This window comes from Theropithecus gelada, chromosome 3 (assembly GCF_003255815.1).
Source record: "Theropithecus gelada isolate Dixy chromosome 3, Tgel_1.0, whole genome shotgun sequence".
In the NCBI taxonomy this organism is placed as follows: domain Eukaryota; kingdom Metazoa; phylum Chordata; class Mammalia; order Primates; family Cercopithecidae; genus Theropithecus; species Theropithecus gelada.
In genome coordinates this window covers 113052831-113070618 of record NC_037670.1, presented here as the reverse complement: position 1 = coordinate 113070618, position 17788 = coordinate 113052831, and the positions used below count along the sequence as shown (strand labels likewise).

Sequence of the window (17788 nt, the reverse complement as noted above, 5' to 3'; positions counted from 1 at the left end):
ATTTTGGATTTTTAGTAGAGATGGGGTTTTGCCATGTTGCTCAGGCTGGTCTTGAACTTCTGACCTCAAGTGATCTGCCTGCCTCAGCCTCCCAAAGTGCTGGAATTACAGACATAAGCCACCACGCCCACCCTCATTTTTCTCATTCTTAATGTTGATTATGTCTTGGGAAACCCCTCACTTAAGAAAAAAATTCAGACTTGCCAAAGGTTGGTTTTATTAGGCTTTTCAAAGAAGTGCGTTTTTGTTTAATTGTTCAAACTTACTGTTTTCTAGTTTTTCTATTTAATGTCTGCTATTAACTGCATTGATCCCTTCTCTCTCTCTTTTTTTTCTTGTCTCTTTTGTTTTCTCTAGCTTTACTTTATTGGTTGTTTTATTTATTTTTAGTCATTTTTATGTTAAAATGAATACATTTAAAGGTCTAAATTTTCTTGTTGATGCTCTGACCAAATTTAATTGCTTTGGAATGTAGTGTGTTTATTTTTCATTTTTTACTGATTTAAGTATTTTTAGGCTTTTTAACTTTGTGTAAATTTTTAGGAAAATAGATTTTTCTATTCATTCCTCCCTTTCTCATTCTCTGTCTTCAGCTGATTTTCTTTCTTCCTTATTTTCCTCCGGCTGCCTTTGAACTTAAAACACCATTTATTGGAAGAAACCTTATTTATATACTACTAAAAAAAATTCACTGAATTAAACTATGACTGAATGCTTTCTTATTCAGAATTTTTATTTTATGCTTATTGAAAGAGCTGTAGAAGTTTTAATTCTGGTACTTTAAAAAAAAAATCTTACCTGAAAATTTCAATTAATCGTTTCCAGATAACAATTAGGGCTCATCCTTCACTATTTCTTCTTCAAATGGTCCTTAAGTTGTTGGTTGGTGACTCATGCCGTTGAGTAAACTCTGCAAATTGAAAGCAAATAAAAAGTTTGCTCAGACACAGGCAATAAGAACTATATTGCATTCATTGCCTGGGTAATCATAAATGAATGCTGTTGTTCCAATATTGAAGATGAAAAGAATTATATGTTTTAGAGTTGATGAAATATAATATATTCTGATGTTAACTTTATTCAGTTTTGAGGAAAGGATGTAGTATGATTTCAGCTTTCTGGAAATTTTTGAGATTTTCTCTTTTTCTCTAGGCCATTTGTGTTTAAAAAGCACGTGTAGCCTGAGTTTATTGGGCATGCTATTTAATTGTGTTATATCCTTTATAGCTTTACTGTTTTGGTCAATTCCATTTGTTAATTTTTGAAAGGAGTAAGCAAAACTCTTCAAGATTTTGTCAAATTTTCCGTTTCTTCTTTCATGTTTGTCAATTTTTGCTTTTAATAATGTATCCTGTTGTTAGGTATGCAAATATTGAATACATGTTTCTTGAATTCTGTTAAACGTGATTTTACATTGATATATCTGATTCCTTTTTATTGATATTTACAATTATAAATAACAAAATATCAAAAGTATAAATAAACTTTTATTTTCAGAGTTTCTGGATTTTTGGTATTTATTGTTCTTAGTTTGTATTTGGGAAGCAGTATGAATTTGATTTTCTTTGTTTTAAAAGCTGAGATTTTACATTTTTAATAAGCATTTCAACACATCATGTATATGTGATTATTATCTATTATACTATAAGTAGAAAGTACTTATCATATACTGGCTTCAAAAACAAATGTTCTCACATTCTTTATTTGTCCTTCTCTGAGGATGGTGTTATCCTTATTTAAGGATGGGGAAGTTAACAATATGAAGTTACAAAATGGCAGTTTGGGGTCCAGAGTCATTCCTCATTTCACTAAATGCATGAAATAAAACTTTTATATAGTTACTCAGGGAAAACTCCATTGAACCTATTTTAATCATGTTTTAGGTTTCTTTTTAGTGTGCTATCCTATATGTAAAAGTATTCCCATCTGTACTTAGTTTCTTTTTCTCTTTGTCTGACATTTTGCCTGGACCAGAGTGAGAATAATTTCCAAATTAATCATAGTTTCTACCCTCATGGAGTTTGACTTTGATTTAGAAGCTAAATCAAAGCTTGGGTGTTGCCCAAGATAAAGGCAATTTCATCTCAGAACATATCTAAGAGCATTTTCTCTGACCCATTTTCTTTGCCTTTGCCCTTCAATTGGCTAACTTCTTTCATTCTCTACTCATGTCTTACTTAGAAGTAACTTCTTCCAGAGACCTTTCTGAAATCTCTAGACCTCATTAGGTTTCCCCTGCTGTGCCCTTGAACATCATCCAGTACTATTCTTAAAATAATACACAGCTGACTTTACTGTAATCAGTGGCATGTCTGTTTTTTCTCCATTTGCATCTGTTTCATTTACTCCTATGTTCTTAGTGACTAGTGTTGTGCCTGGAACATACGGGCTCAAAAAGTACATGATGAATGATGAAGGCTAATTTCTGCTTTGTATCCTCAGCAATTATCACCTGGCATGCAATAAAAGCTTAATAACGGAATCTGAACTGTTGTTATAAATGACTACAGCAAGGCTCTTGAATGTATTGTAAAACTTGTACTTCCTCAGTAATTCAAGCCTGATAGTGGGGCACAAATGCTCATGTTCATTGGCTTTTACAGAAGGATTAAATGTTTCAGTCTTATAAATCTTATAGTACACTCCAATAAAAGAAGAAAAATGTGAATAGTAACTACATGCTTTTAAAAAATTTTATCTAGTTTATAATATAAGCAGAAAAAACATTAAGAAGAAGATATATATTTGTGGACAAATCAAGCTTTGCATATTTAAAAGAATAACAGCATGAGATGTTGAATATTCTTTTAAACTTATATCTGGATATATTTATCTTAATTTTTAGTTTTGAAGATGTTTCTGTTAAGTTATGAAGCATATTTGCTGAAATATATTCAGGAGTTGTAAAAACCTGAAAATTATTTTTTCTGAGTATTGACATAAAGATAAATCCAGTGATTAATTTTACTAGCAGAATGTATTTGTTGTATTTTCATCTCATGTAAAATAAATATTTTTTATTTGCATTTGGAAAATATGGGATAATTGATGTTATAATTGCATTGGTTAATTATGTGTGGTTTTCTAAGTTAAGGCATAAGGATATATTCAATGAAGAGGAAATGAGACACTTAATAAATAATGGACATGTATTCTTTTTAATACATAGAAATGTTTAACATAAAACAGAGCCGAGAGGGAAAAATAATCATTCAATTGTGGTTAAAATTAGGGGGTGGGGAGGCATGCCACTACATAACACTGAAAAATCCACCCACTTGTCTTTTATTTGCTCTGTTCAGAAGGTAATGGTGACATTGAAGTAGGAAGATACTGATTTATCATGTTATAGCCAGAGGGTTATTAATACATTTTTCCTTTTCTCTTCTAGCACACTGATTTATGTCAGTACATGGACAAGCACCCTGGGGGGCTGCATCCAGATAATGTGAAGGTAGGAAAAGATCTTTTTGAGACAAGGGTTAACATTCTTGATGTGTATTTTTTGAACTGAAGTCTAGCATCTCTACCATAACATATTTAAATTTTTAAAACTTTTGTGTAAAGAGAAGTGATATTGAGGTGAACCATAGTCGTTGCTTCAGTTGAGTTATTGGAAGCCATGTTTTAACATTAAATATTTTTACTGGGGTATTAATATTTAGATCTTATCTTATATTTTCTTACTGGAGAAACATTCGCTAATAATGAGTGAAAACCATTGGAATCCTTCTTTTTAACACTTCATAGTAGAGGGGAGTCTCAGTTCTAGCTTGGAACCCATACTGATGTACCAGTTGGTTTCAACATAAGGCATCATTATGATCCAAAACAATGTTATGGTGGGTTCACAGTGCATGTCTTTTTATTTGTGTGTACAGGCATATTCTACTTCCTGCTACTGTTTTTCCTTTCTTTTACTAGAAATTTTAGTACCGAGTATCAAAAGAACTACAATTTCCTAAGAATTGACCTCACAATCATCTTGGGAAATTATTCCAAAATTTCAAGTTTCAAACAGGAACTCTTTCTTCATATATGCGATAGAATTAGAAGAGATCAAAGTTATATCTGATACTGCTTAATTATGTTCTTATATTGTGTAATTCAAATGACTACATTTCATAATCCTGAGAACCCATTGAGTATTACAGATATATTTGAAGTAAAATTATTCATCTCCATTTCTTCCCATTTGTTACGAGAAACCTTAGTAATAAACTGAGAGGTCTTCACTTTATTCCATAGTCGAATCACCTGGGAAACTTTATATGTGTATGTATAAATGTGACAAATTAATAATGAGGGTTTTATGGTGGTCAGTTACACTGTATAATTTTAAAATGTAGGAACTTATAGGAACTCTGTCAAAACATTGTTTGTTAAATAAATAATGGAGTCGATATAGAAATTATAGTCTGTTGATTTTTTCATATGTTTTCTTTTTGTTGTGTTTTATTAGATTGCCTTTCCTTGAAGTTTTTTGACTGTTCATTTTTCTTAAAAATCTGTAACCATTAACATATAGTTTATTAGTAGTTAGATTAGGTTAGAAATTTTAACGGATGAAAATACCTGTTTTATTAATCTTGTCCATGTTCAGTTCCAACTCTAAATATTAGTATTATAACATGAACATAATTTTTTAACATTAAAATCTCAAATTCTCTCATTTATACTTTCGCATGTTCTCTTCTTAGGGTTTATTGACTTTGAAATCAGTAGTACAATACATCTTCATTCTTGTTTCCCACTCTATCCCTGAGAATGTGTCGATCACCCAGCTAGTGAGACCACTGGCCCTGGGGAGCTCAGAAGTTCACCAGCCCCAGTGGAAATGAGCAAATCCTCTGAGCTAACTTTGATTTCCTGACTTTCACATTCAGTGATTCAATTGAGATTAAAGAACTGATTGAATCTTTCCCGCAGTCATGACATCACTGGGCTTTTATTATTCCTGTCTAGTTTCTCACCAATCATCTGTGTGTCATTAGTTATCAGCAACTGTTGGTGGAAAATTTTCTTCATGAAAAAAAGAAAACCTCTTTCCACAAAGCATCGCTGTGTTCTCTGTCCACAGGCTAGTGACTGATGAATTTTGTCCCATTTTTACTGTACATTCTATTGCTTCCATTACATTTTATTTTCCCTTATCTCCTAATGGTCATGGAGAGATGGGTCTCAAGGTTACTGTTTCTCAGTAACTGGGCTGTACCTCTAGAAACTGTCTCACCAGCTCTTATTCAAGCTTTGTGTGCTTTTCTTTCATCACGCGGTCATTCGTCATACTTAAATACTTACTGTTTGCTCCTCATTCCAAGTCCAGGTTGCACTGTGGTGATAAACAAGGTTTAACACTACAGGACTCGGTGCCTCCTAGGACATGGTGAGAGACTTAATGATGAGTGAAATGTGTAGTCAGTGTAGAAATAATGTCACAGGAATTATATGTGATACTTACAGCCAGCCTGGGTATTTATATCAGCAGGAACTTTTCCTACTTGGAAGTTGTTTAACGTGGTCACAGATAGATGCCTTACTACATTTTTGTTTTTAAAAGAATGTGATGTGATTTACCTCTTTTTATTTTTTAAAATACCTTAAAAGCAGCAAAATGTATTAATCTGTGGGGATTCCTTTCCCCATAACTAGTGAAATCTTTGATTTGTTGAGGATTTTCTGAAATGTCCTTGACAGTCTCAGTCCTTGGCATATTTGTGGATACAAGAAACCTCAGTAATAAACTAACAAGTCTTCACTTTATTCCGCAGTAGAGTCTCCTGGCAAGCTTTATATGTATATATGTATACACACACACACACACATATACATACATACATACATACATACATACATATATTCTCACCTCCCAGAATCAGGATGTCTGCATAGTATAATACTGGGAATTTTAGCCAGAGTAATCAGCCAAGAAAAAAAAAATGAAAAAAAATCCAAATTGGAAAAGAAGAAGTCCTCTGATCATCTCTCCTTGCAGACAAAGTAATCTTATATATAGAAAAATCTAAAGACTCCACCAAAAAAAGTTACAAAACTGATAAACTAACTCAGTAAAATTGCAGGATAAAAAGTCGACGTATAAAAATTAGTAGTGTTTCTTCCCCAATAATGAACTATATGAAAAAGAGATAAAACAATTTAATTGATAATAGTTACCAGAAATTATGTAGGAATCAGTTTAACCAAGGAAGGTGAAAGACCTGTATAAGAAAACTGCAAAACAGTGATCAAAGAAGTTGAAGAAGCTACAAATGGAAAGACATCCTATGACCATGGATCAGAAAAAATAATATTATTAAAATACCATACTACCAAAAGAAATGTACAGATTCAATACAATTCCTATCAAAATACCAATGACATTCTTCATGGCAGTAGATAAACAATCCTAAAATTTATATGGAACCACAAAAGAACCCAAATAGCCAAAACAATACTGCACAAAAAGAACAAAGCTGGAGACTTCATACTATGTGGCTTCAAAATACACTACAAAGCTGTAGTAACCAAAACAAAATGTTATGGGTATAAAAAAGAGACACATGGACAAAGGGAACAGAAAAATGCTCAGAATAGCGAATCCCCAAATTAATCCGCAAACCTATAGTCAACTGATATTTGACAGAGGTGTCAAGGACATACTTTTGGGAAATAACATTCTCTTCAATAACTAGTGCTGGAAAACCTGGAAATCCATGTGCAGAAGAATGAACCAAGACCTCTATTTTTCACCATATACAAAAATCAACTTCAGATGGATTAAAGGCTTAAACATAAGACCCAAAACTGTTAAACTCAGGCAAGAAAACATGGGAGAAACACTTCAGGACTTTGGTCTAGGAAAAGATTCTATGGCTAAGACCTCAAAAGCACAGGCAACAAAAATAAAAATAATAGATAAATGGGACTATATTAAACTTATAGGCTTCTGCAAAACAAAGGAAACAAGCAAAGATACAACCTGTTGAATGGGAGAAAATATTTGTAAACTCTTCATCTGACAAGGGACTAATATTTAGATTATACAAGGAATTCAAACAGCTCAACAGCAAAAGAAACAAACTCGTTAAAATGTAGGCAAAGGACCTGAAAAAACCTGTCTCAGAAGAAGACATACAAATGGTGCATAGGTAGTAAGACATGCTCAACGTCACTAATTATCAGAGAAGTAAAAATCAAAACCATAATGAAATTCCATCTTACCCCAATTAGAATGGCTATCATAAAAAAGACAAAACATAACAAATGTTAGTGAAGATGTGGAGAAAAGGGAAGTCATACACTGTTTGTGGGAATATAAATTAGTGCAGTTATTATGGAGAACCTATGGAGGTTTCTTAAAAAACTATAAATTGAACTACCATATGATCCTGCAGTCCTATTAATGGGTGTTTATCCAAAAGAAAGGAAATTTCTGCACCACCATGTTCATTGAAGCACTGTTCACAGTAGCAAATATATAGAATCAATCTAAGTATCCATCAACAAATTGATAAAGAAAATGCAGTACATACATACAATGGAAGGTTTTTCAGCCATAAAAATGAATGAAATCCTGTCATTTGCAGCAGTATGGATGGAACTGAAGGTTATTATGCTAAGTGAAATAAGCCCCTCACAGAAAGACAAATAGGATGTATTTATATTCATATATGAGAGCTAAAAAAGTTGATCTTGTGGAGGTAGAAAGTAGAATGATAGTTACCACAGGCTGGGAAGGATTTGGGGGTGGGGGATGAGGAGAGATTGATTAACGAGTACAGACATACTGTTCGATAGAAGAATATGTTCTAGTGTTGACAGCACAGTATTCTAACAGTAGTTAACAACAATACATTGCATATTTCAAAATAACTAAAAGATTTGAAATGTTCCCAAGACGAAGAAATTATAAATATTTGAGGTCAGGGATATCCTAAATACCCATCATTATACATTGTATGATTGTATAAAAATACCCTGTGCTCCCCCAAATAGGTACAAATATTATGTATCAATAAAAGTTTACTTTAAAAAGTAGCTTTGGGTAGGAAATGTGGGCATTTGCTCAGACTCAAGGATGAGAGGCCAAGGTATCGCCCATGATCTACAGCATCTCCTGACTCTCCCTGTATCCCTGCATCGCTTTACTCCCCAGCCTTGGGGACATGTACACTTGCCAGCAATCCTAGCCTCTTGTTCTTCCACAGCCCTGCAGCCTGCTGGCTTCCATTGCTCCTCACTCTGCCAGCAGGGGAGCGGGTGGTGACCCAGAATAAGGTGGGGGCTGTGTAGGTCAGAGAGAGGCAGGAGAGAGCTTGAGAGACAGGGCTTGGCTTGGAGAGCCTCAGACAGCAAGAGTTGTGCCACAAGGGAGAAGATATTAAGAGTATTACGGGAAGGATCTGATCTTTCCAAGACAACAAACCTGAAGAATCCAAGAAACTCTCCAGTGAAGACCGCAGTTGACAAATGAGTAACTTGGAAGAAGCCAAGTTGCTTTCACTGATTGGAAAGGGATAGGTAGAGAAGGAAACTTTAAAAAATTATCATTAATAGTCTCAGAGAGAGAAAAGAAGATAATTCATCCATAAAACAAGAATGTCGTATTATTTTTGAGAAGCAGAATTTAGTCAACACAGTGGAACTCTTGGAAATTAAAAATATAACAAATTAAAAACAACAATAAAATCATGGAAGATAAAATTGAAGAAATTTGCCAGAAAATAAACCAAAAAATACAAAGATGAAAAATGAGAAAGAAAGTATCAAAAAATCAGAGGTCTAATATAGGGGATCCCACATCTGAATAACTGAGGAACAAAGAAAGGAGGGAATCATTAAAGTAATATCTATGAAACCATAATTTTTTCAAATGTATAGGCTTGAGTTTTTAGATTAATGCCTAGAACATTTAAAAAAAAACTGAAAATAATGTTCATTATTGCAAAATTTCAGAACACTAGGTTCAAAGAAAAATCCATAAAAAAGGAAACAGGTTTACTCTACGGGATCAAGAATTACAATGGCATCAGATTTTCAGCAGTAACACTGAAAGGGGGATGGCAGTGAGACAATAGCTTCAAAATTTGGACACAGAAGTGTTTTAAGCCTAGAATTCTGTGCAAACTGTCAATGAAGTATGAAGGTAAAATTACCATTTTCAGATACACAAGGAGTTGAAAATTTTGTCTGTTACATTCTTTCTCAGGAAGATACTTGAGGATCTACTCCACTGTTACTTAAAAGATGGGAAAAGAATTTGGGGTTGAATTAGTAGTGACCACAAAGAAAACTAAACAAAGGGAAACAAACTGACAAACAAAAGAACTAGATTATTACTAACACCAAGAAAAACAAATTTTTATGCAGAGGAAGGAAAGATATTCATAGTAAACTTTATAGCTCAGCTGTAAATAACATTTACATGGTCATAATAATTTAAACATTGAATGTTGATATAATTTAAAACAAAACAAAACAAAAAATACCTCTTTAAGTGATAATGCTGTAGCCAAGCGCAGTCCAGGACCAGCGTCCTGGATCAATGGTTCATTCCAGCCCCCGACATTTCATAGAAAATAAACATCAGGATCACTGAGATGATGGAGTGTGTTAAAGGGCTTTTTAACTCTTTGTCCAATGTTCTTTTCCCTGAGCTACATGATTAATACATTAAATTACTGCAATTAGCTTGATTATTTGTGACTTTAGAAACACTAAGTCACATAGGTTCATCATCATTTTCATATTGAAGATAATGGTGATACTTTCTCCAAGGGTATGGAAAGTTAAAAAATAGATGTAGCTTGTTAAAGCCTTGTGTTTTGGCATCTGAATTGCAGTGCATGGAAGCAGACAACCCTTATTACGATGTTTGTTTCTATGAGAGGCCACTCATCTAATTATGCATTGGGATTTCCTCACTGTTTGCTTGGAGACAAGGGTCTCCTCCAGAGTTGCTTTAGGATCTGAACTGCGGGTGAAATTATTCTCAAAAAATTCTGACTATGACATAGTGACAGATGTCTCATGAGTATTTCTGTTTGGTATATAAACATATTTTTTCATGTGGTGATATTTATTGTCACTTAAATCTATGAATATAAAAATGAACATAAATATAATATTTACTAAGTTAACAGCTGTTCATAATGCTGTGCTAGATGTTAATTTTTTTAAAAAGTTGATCTTCCCATCATCTTAGATTGTTAGGGAAAAAAAACAAAAACCCTCAGCTGAACTAAAATAAGACATTGAAATAGTTCTTTATAAATTTATGGAGATAGGAAAACCAGGAGAGATAAGCTATTATCTTTAAAAGAGCATGTCATTTCAGTAACACAGAAGCTCTATGTTTGCTAAACACTTCACAGATTATTAAATGTTCAGAATGTGATAAATACTTGATTTTTATTATGGTGAACAACAGGAAAACAAAGTGATCAAATCATGTTGCTTCTGAAGTTAGCAATTTCAACTTTTAGTTTCATCATTCTTCAGCATGACAGTATATATAACATTTTAAACATTTATCTAGGATTCTAAAAATATACATATTTTTCTTTGTTTATATTTTATATGTACTTGTATATTGTAAAAATGTGGATATTCTGCACAATTGTGGAGATTGTTCCTTAGTGAGACTTGGGTAGAATTTCAGGCATTACGATGGTAATGTATCCTGGAAGAATGAAGGGGAGAAAAAAGAACAACTGGAAATACACATAGCTCCTGATGTCATAGTAAAGCAAGATAAGAGAATTTTGTACTAATTCCCAGCAAAACGTTCGTGAAAGTTTTATTTTTCTTGATGTGTATTTCTTGTAAGCACTGGAATAGACTCATTTTAAAAAGCCAGTGTTAACTAAATTTCTAGACTCACTTTGCTACTTTAATTGCCTATAAAAGTTGTCTGTTATCAATATGGCATTATGAAATAAATATTCACTAATAATCAATGGTTTATTTCTAAGCATAGTATCAATTTTTGACAAATGGGTAATTTTAGCAATTAATTAGTGGACGATTTAAAACCTGGATCAAAAGCCTGAGGACATTAGCCTTGTTATAAATACTTATGATGATTAAAGGCATTGCTACCAGTTTGTAGATGGTGATAACTGGTATGTGGGAAACTGGTTAGAGTATTTTTGGAAAGGTAGTTAAATTCCCCACCCCCTTTAAAGACCATTCACTATGAGTTATATTGGGTTTGAGCTATCATAGTTGAATATAGAACTTGTATTAATTCTTGATTTTATAATTCTCAGTGGTTTGCAGATTGACCATTGCATTTTCACAAATGACTATAATGGTCTAAATTTCATCCTTTATTCAGTTTTTCATTTGTTCTTTAAAAATTGATAAGCATGAGAGACTGAAAATTAAGATTCATGAAAAAAAGATTAATTGATGCTTTCTCCAGCTGATACCCAGAAATGTAGATGTTTGAATCTTATTACCATGATGAGATTGAATCTTCCTGTGTTTTTATGTATTGTACTTCCATTTCTGTTATCATAATGACTTTTCTAGAAGATTCCCTGCAAAAATACATTTGCCCCTTTTTTAATGAACAATTGAAAATGACCAAAGTAATTTTGAACTTCCTGACTTATTCTCTGAAGTATCTGAAATCCTATTGGCATAAAGCTGATTCTTATTTTTCATTTCAATAGATATATTAATGAAAAGGATAGGAGGTTTATTATGGTTGAAAACTTGCTATTTTTCTTTAATAGACCAGAGAGTAAGCAGGTGTATAAAAGACAGAATAATGCTATGCCAAATTAAGATTGTCTTATACAGATGGCACTGAGAATTGATTTCTAAATGAGACTTTCTAATGTTCAGATAGAAAACCAAGTGACACCTGATTTTCTCAGTATTCTTCATTAGATCTTCTCATTTAGCTCCTAATAATTTCCCACTACACATGACTGTGAATATTATAGAGCCTTTCCTCATTCTGTATTTTAAGAAATATGATTATTTCATGAGGCCATTAAAGAATGTTTTAAAAATTTGACACTAAGTCTCCGTGTCCAGGCCTTTTTTTTTTGGATGTTTCATCTTATTTTTATAATAATAAAACAATCTTCCATATCTAGAAAGTGAAGGACTAACAATAAAAGAAAATGAAATTCCACATGTCAGCTCATATTGTTTTGGACATTCAGAGGGGATCTGAGTAGTGAATTTTCTGGTTAAGATGTGGGGCATACATTTAGTTGTTTCGAACATGTCTTTTGCATCCTCGGGATCATCTGCTGATTTGCTTGTAACAATTTGGATACAGCAAAGGAATTAAGGCCAGCTAATTAAATAGTACACTGTTTCCTAGAGATCCTTTAAAAACCAGATTGAAAAGAAATCACCCCCAAAAATGATGAAATGCAGACAATGATTGGAAGTGTTACATGATTCTTTAATTGTTAGTTACCCAACTTGGGAGTTCCCATTAATAACAGGGGAAACATCCTCCGGGGCTTTACACTCATCGCCTTGCCTCTCTCCAGTTTAAGATGGATCTACACACGATCTGTTTGTTTTCATGTTTTCCAGGACAGACATGAGACCCTGAAGGGAAATAAGCTCGAGTAGTACAGTATACACATATTGTCTTGGAGAGGCACAGCATTCATGTGTCCAGCCAGTACAGTTCATAGGTATTTTCTCATTCCTGTATAAATTTCTGTTACTTCAGACCCCTCTGAGAGGATGGAGAAAGAGGTTTGTTGATCATACGTATCTAAATTCACAAGTTGTTAAATGTTACGTCCCATTTGAAATTAGTTTTTCTTTGATATAGCTTGTTTTTGTGATTTACTCCAAGGCCTTTAAACTCAAGATCTATCACCTTTGTCAATTTTTCAATCCACATCTCTCTCTTTTTAGTTATACTAGCCTTCTCAGTTGATATTAATTTATTTTGATTTAGTATCTAAGATGTTACTTTAGTCCGAAAAACCATTTAAACTCTGAATATTGATTTGTTTTCATTGTGTATAAAAAAGAATGGCCCTGTAGTTGGGAGAGAGTAGCATACGTTCCCAAATGAAGTTGAGTAGGAAGAACTACTGACTCTCCATTTCCCAATTTGGATTTTGTGCTATTTCTCTATAGTTCAGAAAAGCGCTTATTAGTCAGGTCAGTCCTATAATTCTGACAGACAGAAACTTGACAGTGACAGAATAAGATTATGTTATTTGAATTTCTTAGAACAGTTCTTTCAGTTTTTCTCTTGGAAAATTACGTTAGATAGCTATTAAATCCAACAGCTTGTCTTTAACAGTTTCTGCTCAGCTAGGGAATATTTCTAATACTAATTTTAGGCAGATGCCCACCTTTATTAAAGGGAAGACCCAGCCCCCGCCCCCCCTCCGTCCGCATGCTTCACGGTATATACAAAGTCCAATAACTTGGAAACCTGCTTACTGTACTAGACCTTCTTTTATAGAACTTGACAAAACCAAGATCAGTCACACTAGCCTCACTTGACTCATTATAAGTCTCCCAGCTCTAGATCCCATGTCTTTAAACTGCCTGCTCATTGTGGGCACCTCCATACCGGAAACACCACCTTGCTCGGTACCCGCCATTGCCTTGAAGTAGAGAGTGTGCAATGGAAGGCCAACTTACTTGGTAAGCTAAGCAGTTATTTCCCCAGAAGCTTGCCCATGAACCTGAAATTCTCATTTTTTGAGTTATATCTCTCCAGAAAGTTCTCATCTTTAGGAAAAGCATATTAATGTTCAAAGATCTTAAAGAATGTAAATTAAATTGTTACATTATCTGGAAATGACAAAACATGTTACTTATGTCAGAGCCTTAGAGAGTGTAACTAAAAAAGCATAAAGAAGAATGGAAGAACTCAAACAGGGCAGAGAAGTGGCAAGACAGACTCCTTTTGCTACTCAGATTTTCCAAGAAATGGATCTGTAAAATATATATTGCAAAAAAATACACATGAAAGGCCTGATGCCTTAGCATGAATGCTTGTGTCTTATACCAGTCCAGTAGCACACTTAACGCTGTCAAGTATGTCCAAAGTGACACATAAATTATACTTAATGTTGAATAGTTAGGGTTTTATTTCTGTCTTTTTTTAATATCTCTGTATAATCCTCTAAGTATTCTCTAAAACTTCGGGAAGGGGAACATCACACACCGGGGCCTATCACAGGGAGGGGGGAGGGATTGCATTGGGAGTTATACCTGATGTAAATGACGAGTTGATGGGTGCTGACGAGTTGATGGGTGCAGCACGCCTACATGGCACAGGTATACATATGTAACAAACCTGCACGTTATCCACATGTACCCTAGAACTTAATGTATAATAAAAATAAATAAATAAATAAATAAATAAATAAATTCAATACTTTGAATTGTAATGATGCTTTGTAAAATTATTTGGGTGTACATTGCATTACAAATTAGGATTTAATATTTGCATTAGCTGTTTTGAAACTTAACTAAATGGAATGAATCATGATGAATCATTTTGTGGCTTTTAAAACTGAAGACCTAGTATTGCAGTTAAACCGTTATCTGATGCATATTACAAAATATTTTGACATTGACTGCATATTATTGGGATTTTAACTAATTATTTTTAACTTCTAGAAAGTTGGATATATGGATAGTTTAAGGTTTGTGCATTAAAAACCTATGGGTTTTTAAATGATACAGTGTTAAATATGGAACATAGTATTTGAAGTATTTATTATTCATATATAACTTTCATTTATCTACCAATATCATATTTTGTAGCTTTAGATTCACATAGTATATAGCTGTTTTAATTAAATAGTATGCACACCTTTTTGGATAGCAGCCTTCTTAATTATAGTGTCAGAGTAAGACAAAAATGGGTTCAAGTATCAGCACTGTCTCTTACTTACTATGTGTTCCTTTGACCAATTCACTTAATTCCTCTTTTTTTTTTTTAAACATTTAAGTTCAGGGGTACATGTGCAGGATGTGCGGGTTTGTTACCTAGGTAAAGGCATGTCATGAGGGTTGGTTGTACAGATTATTTTATCACCCAGGTATTAAGCCTTGTATCCATTGGTTATTTTTCCTGATCCTCTCCCTTCCCCCACCCTCTACCCTCTGATAGGCCGCAATGTGTGTTGTTCCCCTCTATGTGCCCATGTGTTCTCATCATTTACCTCCCAAGTATAAGTGAGAATATGTGGTATTTAGTTTTTTCTTGTTATGTTACTTTGCTAAGGCAATTCACTTAATTTATCTGTGACTTTATTTCTTTTTCTGTGAAATAGGGATAGTAGTATCTACCTGGTAGAGGTGTTGTAAGGGTTAAATTATCGGATGTATATAATACACTTAGCAAAATATCTATCATAGTAAGCACTCAATAAATGGTAGTGATTCAACTCCAGTTGTTTATCTTATAAAATCCCTTCCATTTCTGTTATTCATAAAATAATGGAATGATGTAATTTAACAATGTGAAATGGTTAACAAAGATATCTAAGGCTCAAATCAACCATGTTTAAGATGAGAAACCTGAGTTACAGAGATGACAAAAGAGTAGCATAATTATCTTAGTAAGACGTTACTGCTGTGTTGTAAATGGTAGGGCCCATTGCTAATGACTCCCATTAGTAGATTTCTTAGTCTCCTGTAAGCCCTGAGAGACCCTGCACATTCCTTAAAAGAAGTTGACACATGCCCTGAAAAATCTACAAGATATTCACTGTGCTTCATCTCAGATTAAAGTGAATTGCATATATTTAATAATCTATGTATTTCTAACCATTCACGGAGCCTGACTCCTCTAGACACTGAGAAAAAGAGCATCTGACCTCACCTATTTAGACTTTGGTGAGAGGGATTGGTTATAATGCTTCTTTCTTACTGCAAGTGTCAGTAGTTCTGAGCAATAAACATAACATTGAATCCAGTAGTGTGTGCTTTATATAAACTTACTTTAAAAATTGTGATAAAATACCATTTATTTATTTATTTATTTATTTATTTTACCTACTTAAATTGTGAAGAGTTTCAGAAGGAAATAGAGGAAGTGTTAAGAGATACTCCCAAGAAGTAAATGCAGTGGCGCTGAGAATATGCTGTTTCCTGCTGGGGATGTCAAGACAACTGGCTAAAGATAGATCTGCTGCTAGTGAAAGTGTCCCTGTTCATCATTTCATTACTATTTAAGACATTTTCTCATTGGATTTTTATTACAGAAAATGAACATATTCAAACTGGAATATAAATCTTCAGTGATCCTACTGATGGATTTGGGATGAGTCTCCTATATAAAGGAATAGAATATCCTGAGATGGCAAAATATTCTTAGGAAGATCTTATGGCTACTATAAGAGAAAGATAAAGAGTTTCAGATACGTTAATTTATCTAGTTCAGCACATGAAACTGTCTTCTCTCATGTTATCTATTTCTAAGATTTTGAACAGCAAAAACAAATTCAAGAGTCATGTGCTCATTATATTGTATGCTAATTGAGGCTTTTACAAACTTCAGTTCACTTAATAATAAAAGCACTTTGACTGTATCGGGTGTATAACTATTCATCCATGCATTTATTCAGCATCAACCTTATTTAAGTTAATGAGGTGTGGTGGAAAGTTCACAAGAGCTGTGTGATGGTTGGATGACTATGTTTCTTATGTCTTTAGAGCTTTAGTTTTCTCATTTGTTTAAACAAAGGGAAAAATACAGGATGGTAGATGGAAAGGATTAACTAATTTGTTGGGGGGTTTTTGTTTTGTTTTGTTTTTTGTTTGTTTGTTTTTGAGGCAGAGTCTCACTCGGTCGCTCAGACTGGAATGCAGTGGTGTAATCTCAGTTCACTGCAGTCTCTGCCTCTTGGGCTCAAGCAGTCTTCCCACCTCAGCCTCCCAAGTAGCTAGGACTACAGGCACACGCCACCATGCCTGGCTAATTTTTTGTATTTTTTTTAGCAGAGACATAGTTTTGCCATGTTGTCTAGGCTGGTCTCAAACTCTTGGACTCAAGTGATCCATCTACCTCTGCCTCCCAAAGTGTTGGGATTACAGTTGTGAGCCACCACCCCGGGCCTGATTAAGTTATTTGTATAACATTACTTAAAATAACCTTTAAATAAGAATAAACTTTCAGTAAGTATTAGTCACCCTTCTTTTCTTTTTAGTGCCTGAGATTCCATTGGTGTTTACCAGGTTTTATTAGCAAAGCTGATTTGTATGCTTTAGAAAAAGAGTGTGTGTGGCCCGCTCCTTGGTGGCCCTTCTTGTTCTCACAGGGTCTCCTGGTTTTTCACAGGAGATCAAGTATAGCTTGCGGTGTGTTTTATACAACAACCACGTGAAGTGATTTTCTCAAAAATTTAAATTAGAAGGGGACTTGCCTATTTGTCTAGAAGAAGAACTCTCTAAGGCTTGAGTTTTAAAGACGTTCCAAGAGTAGTCCATGGGGCATTCCATTGAACTTAGTAGGTCAGCTGCTTTCTTAGAGCCTTCTCACCCCTATCTGCCAGTGTATATTTTGTTAAGGATGTTAAAATGTTTTTTGTAAATGTAGGGATCAAGGGAAAACTACCCCTTCACCCTCTAAAGGTTCACAGAAAAATTAACTCGCAAAATGCACATTGATTTGAGAAAAGGCACAAACTTATTTTAATGTGCATAGCACAAGGTCATCATAGAAGAATAATTACCCAGTAACCCAATGTGAATAGATGTTTATATATTCTTATTAGGAGAAAGGGAGATGGGGAGGTGTGGATGCTTTTAGGGGTATGGTAAGTGATTTTTA

The 17788-nt window shown here is 33.9% G+C and overlaps 1 protein-coding gene across 4 annotated transcripts in view; it reads left to right on the top strand.

Annotated features, from left to right (window-relative positions):
• CDK14 (cyclin dependent kinase 14) overlaps positions 1-17788 on the top strand; it is a 591864-nt gene that overhangs the window by 282500 nt on the left and 291576 nt on the right. For all 4 annotated transcript variants that reach the window (XM_025378501.1, XM_025378504.1, XM_025378502.1 and 1 more), the window contains one exon: positions 3392-3454. In XM_025378501.1, coding sequence (XP_025234286.1) covers positions 3392-3454 — 63 coding nt within the window. The remainder of the gene's footprint in view (positions 1-3391; positions 3455-17788) is intronic.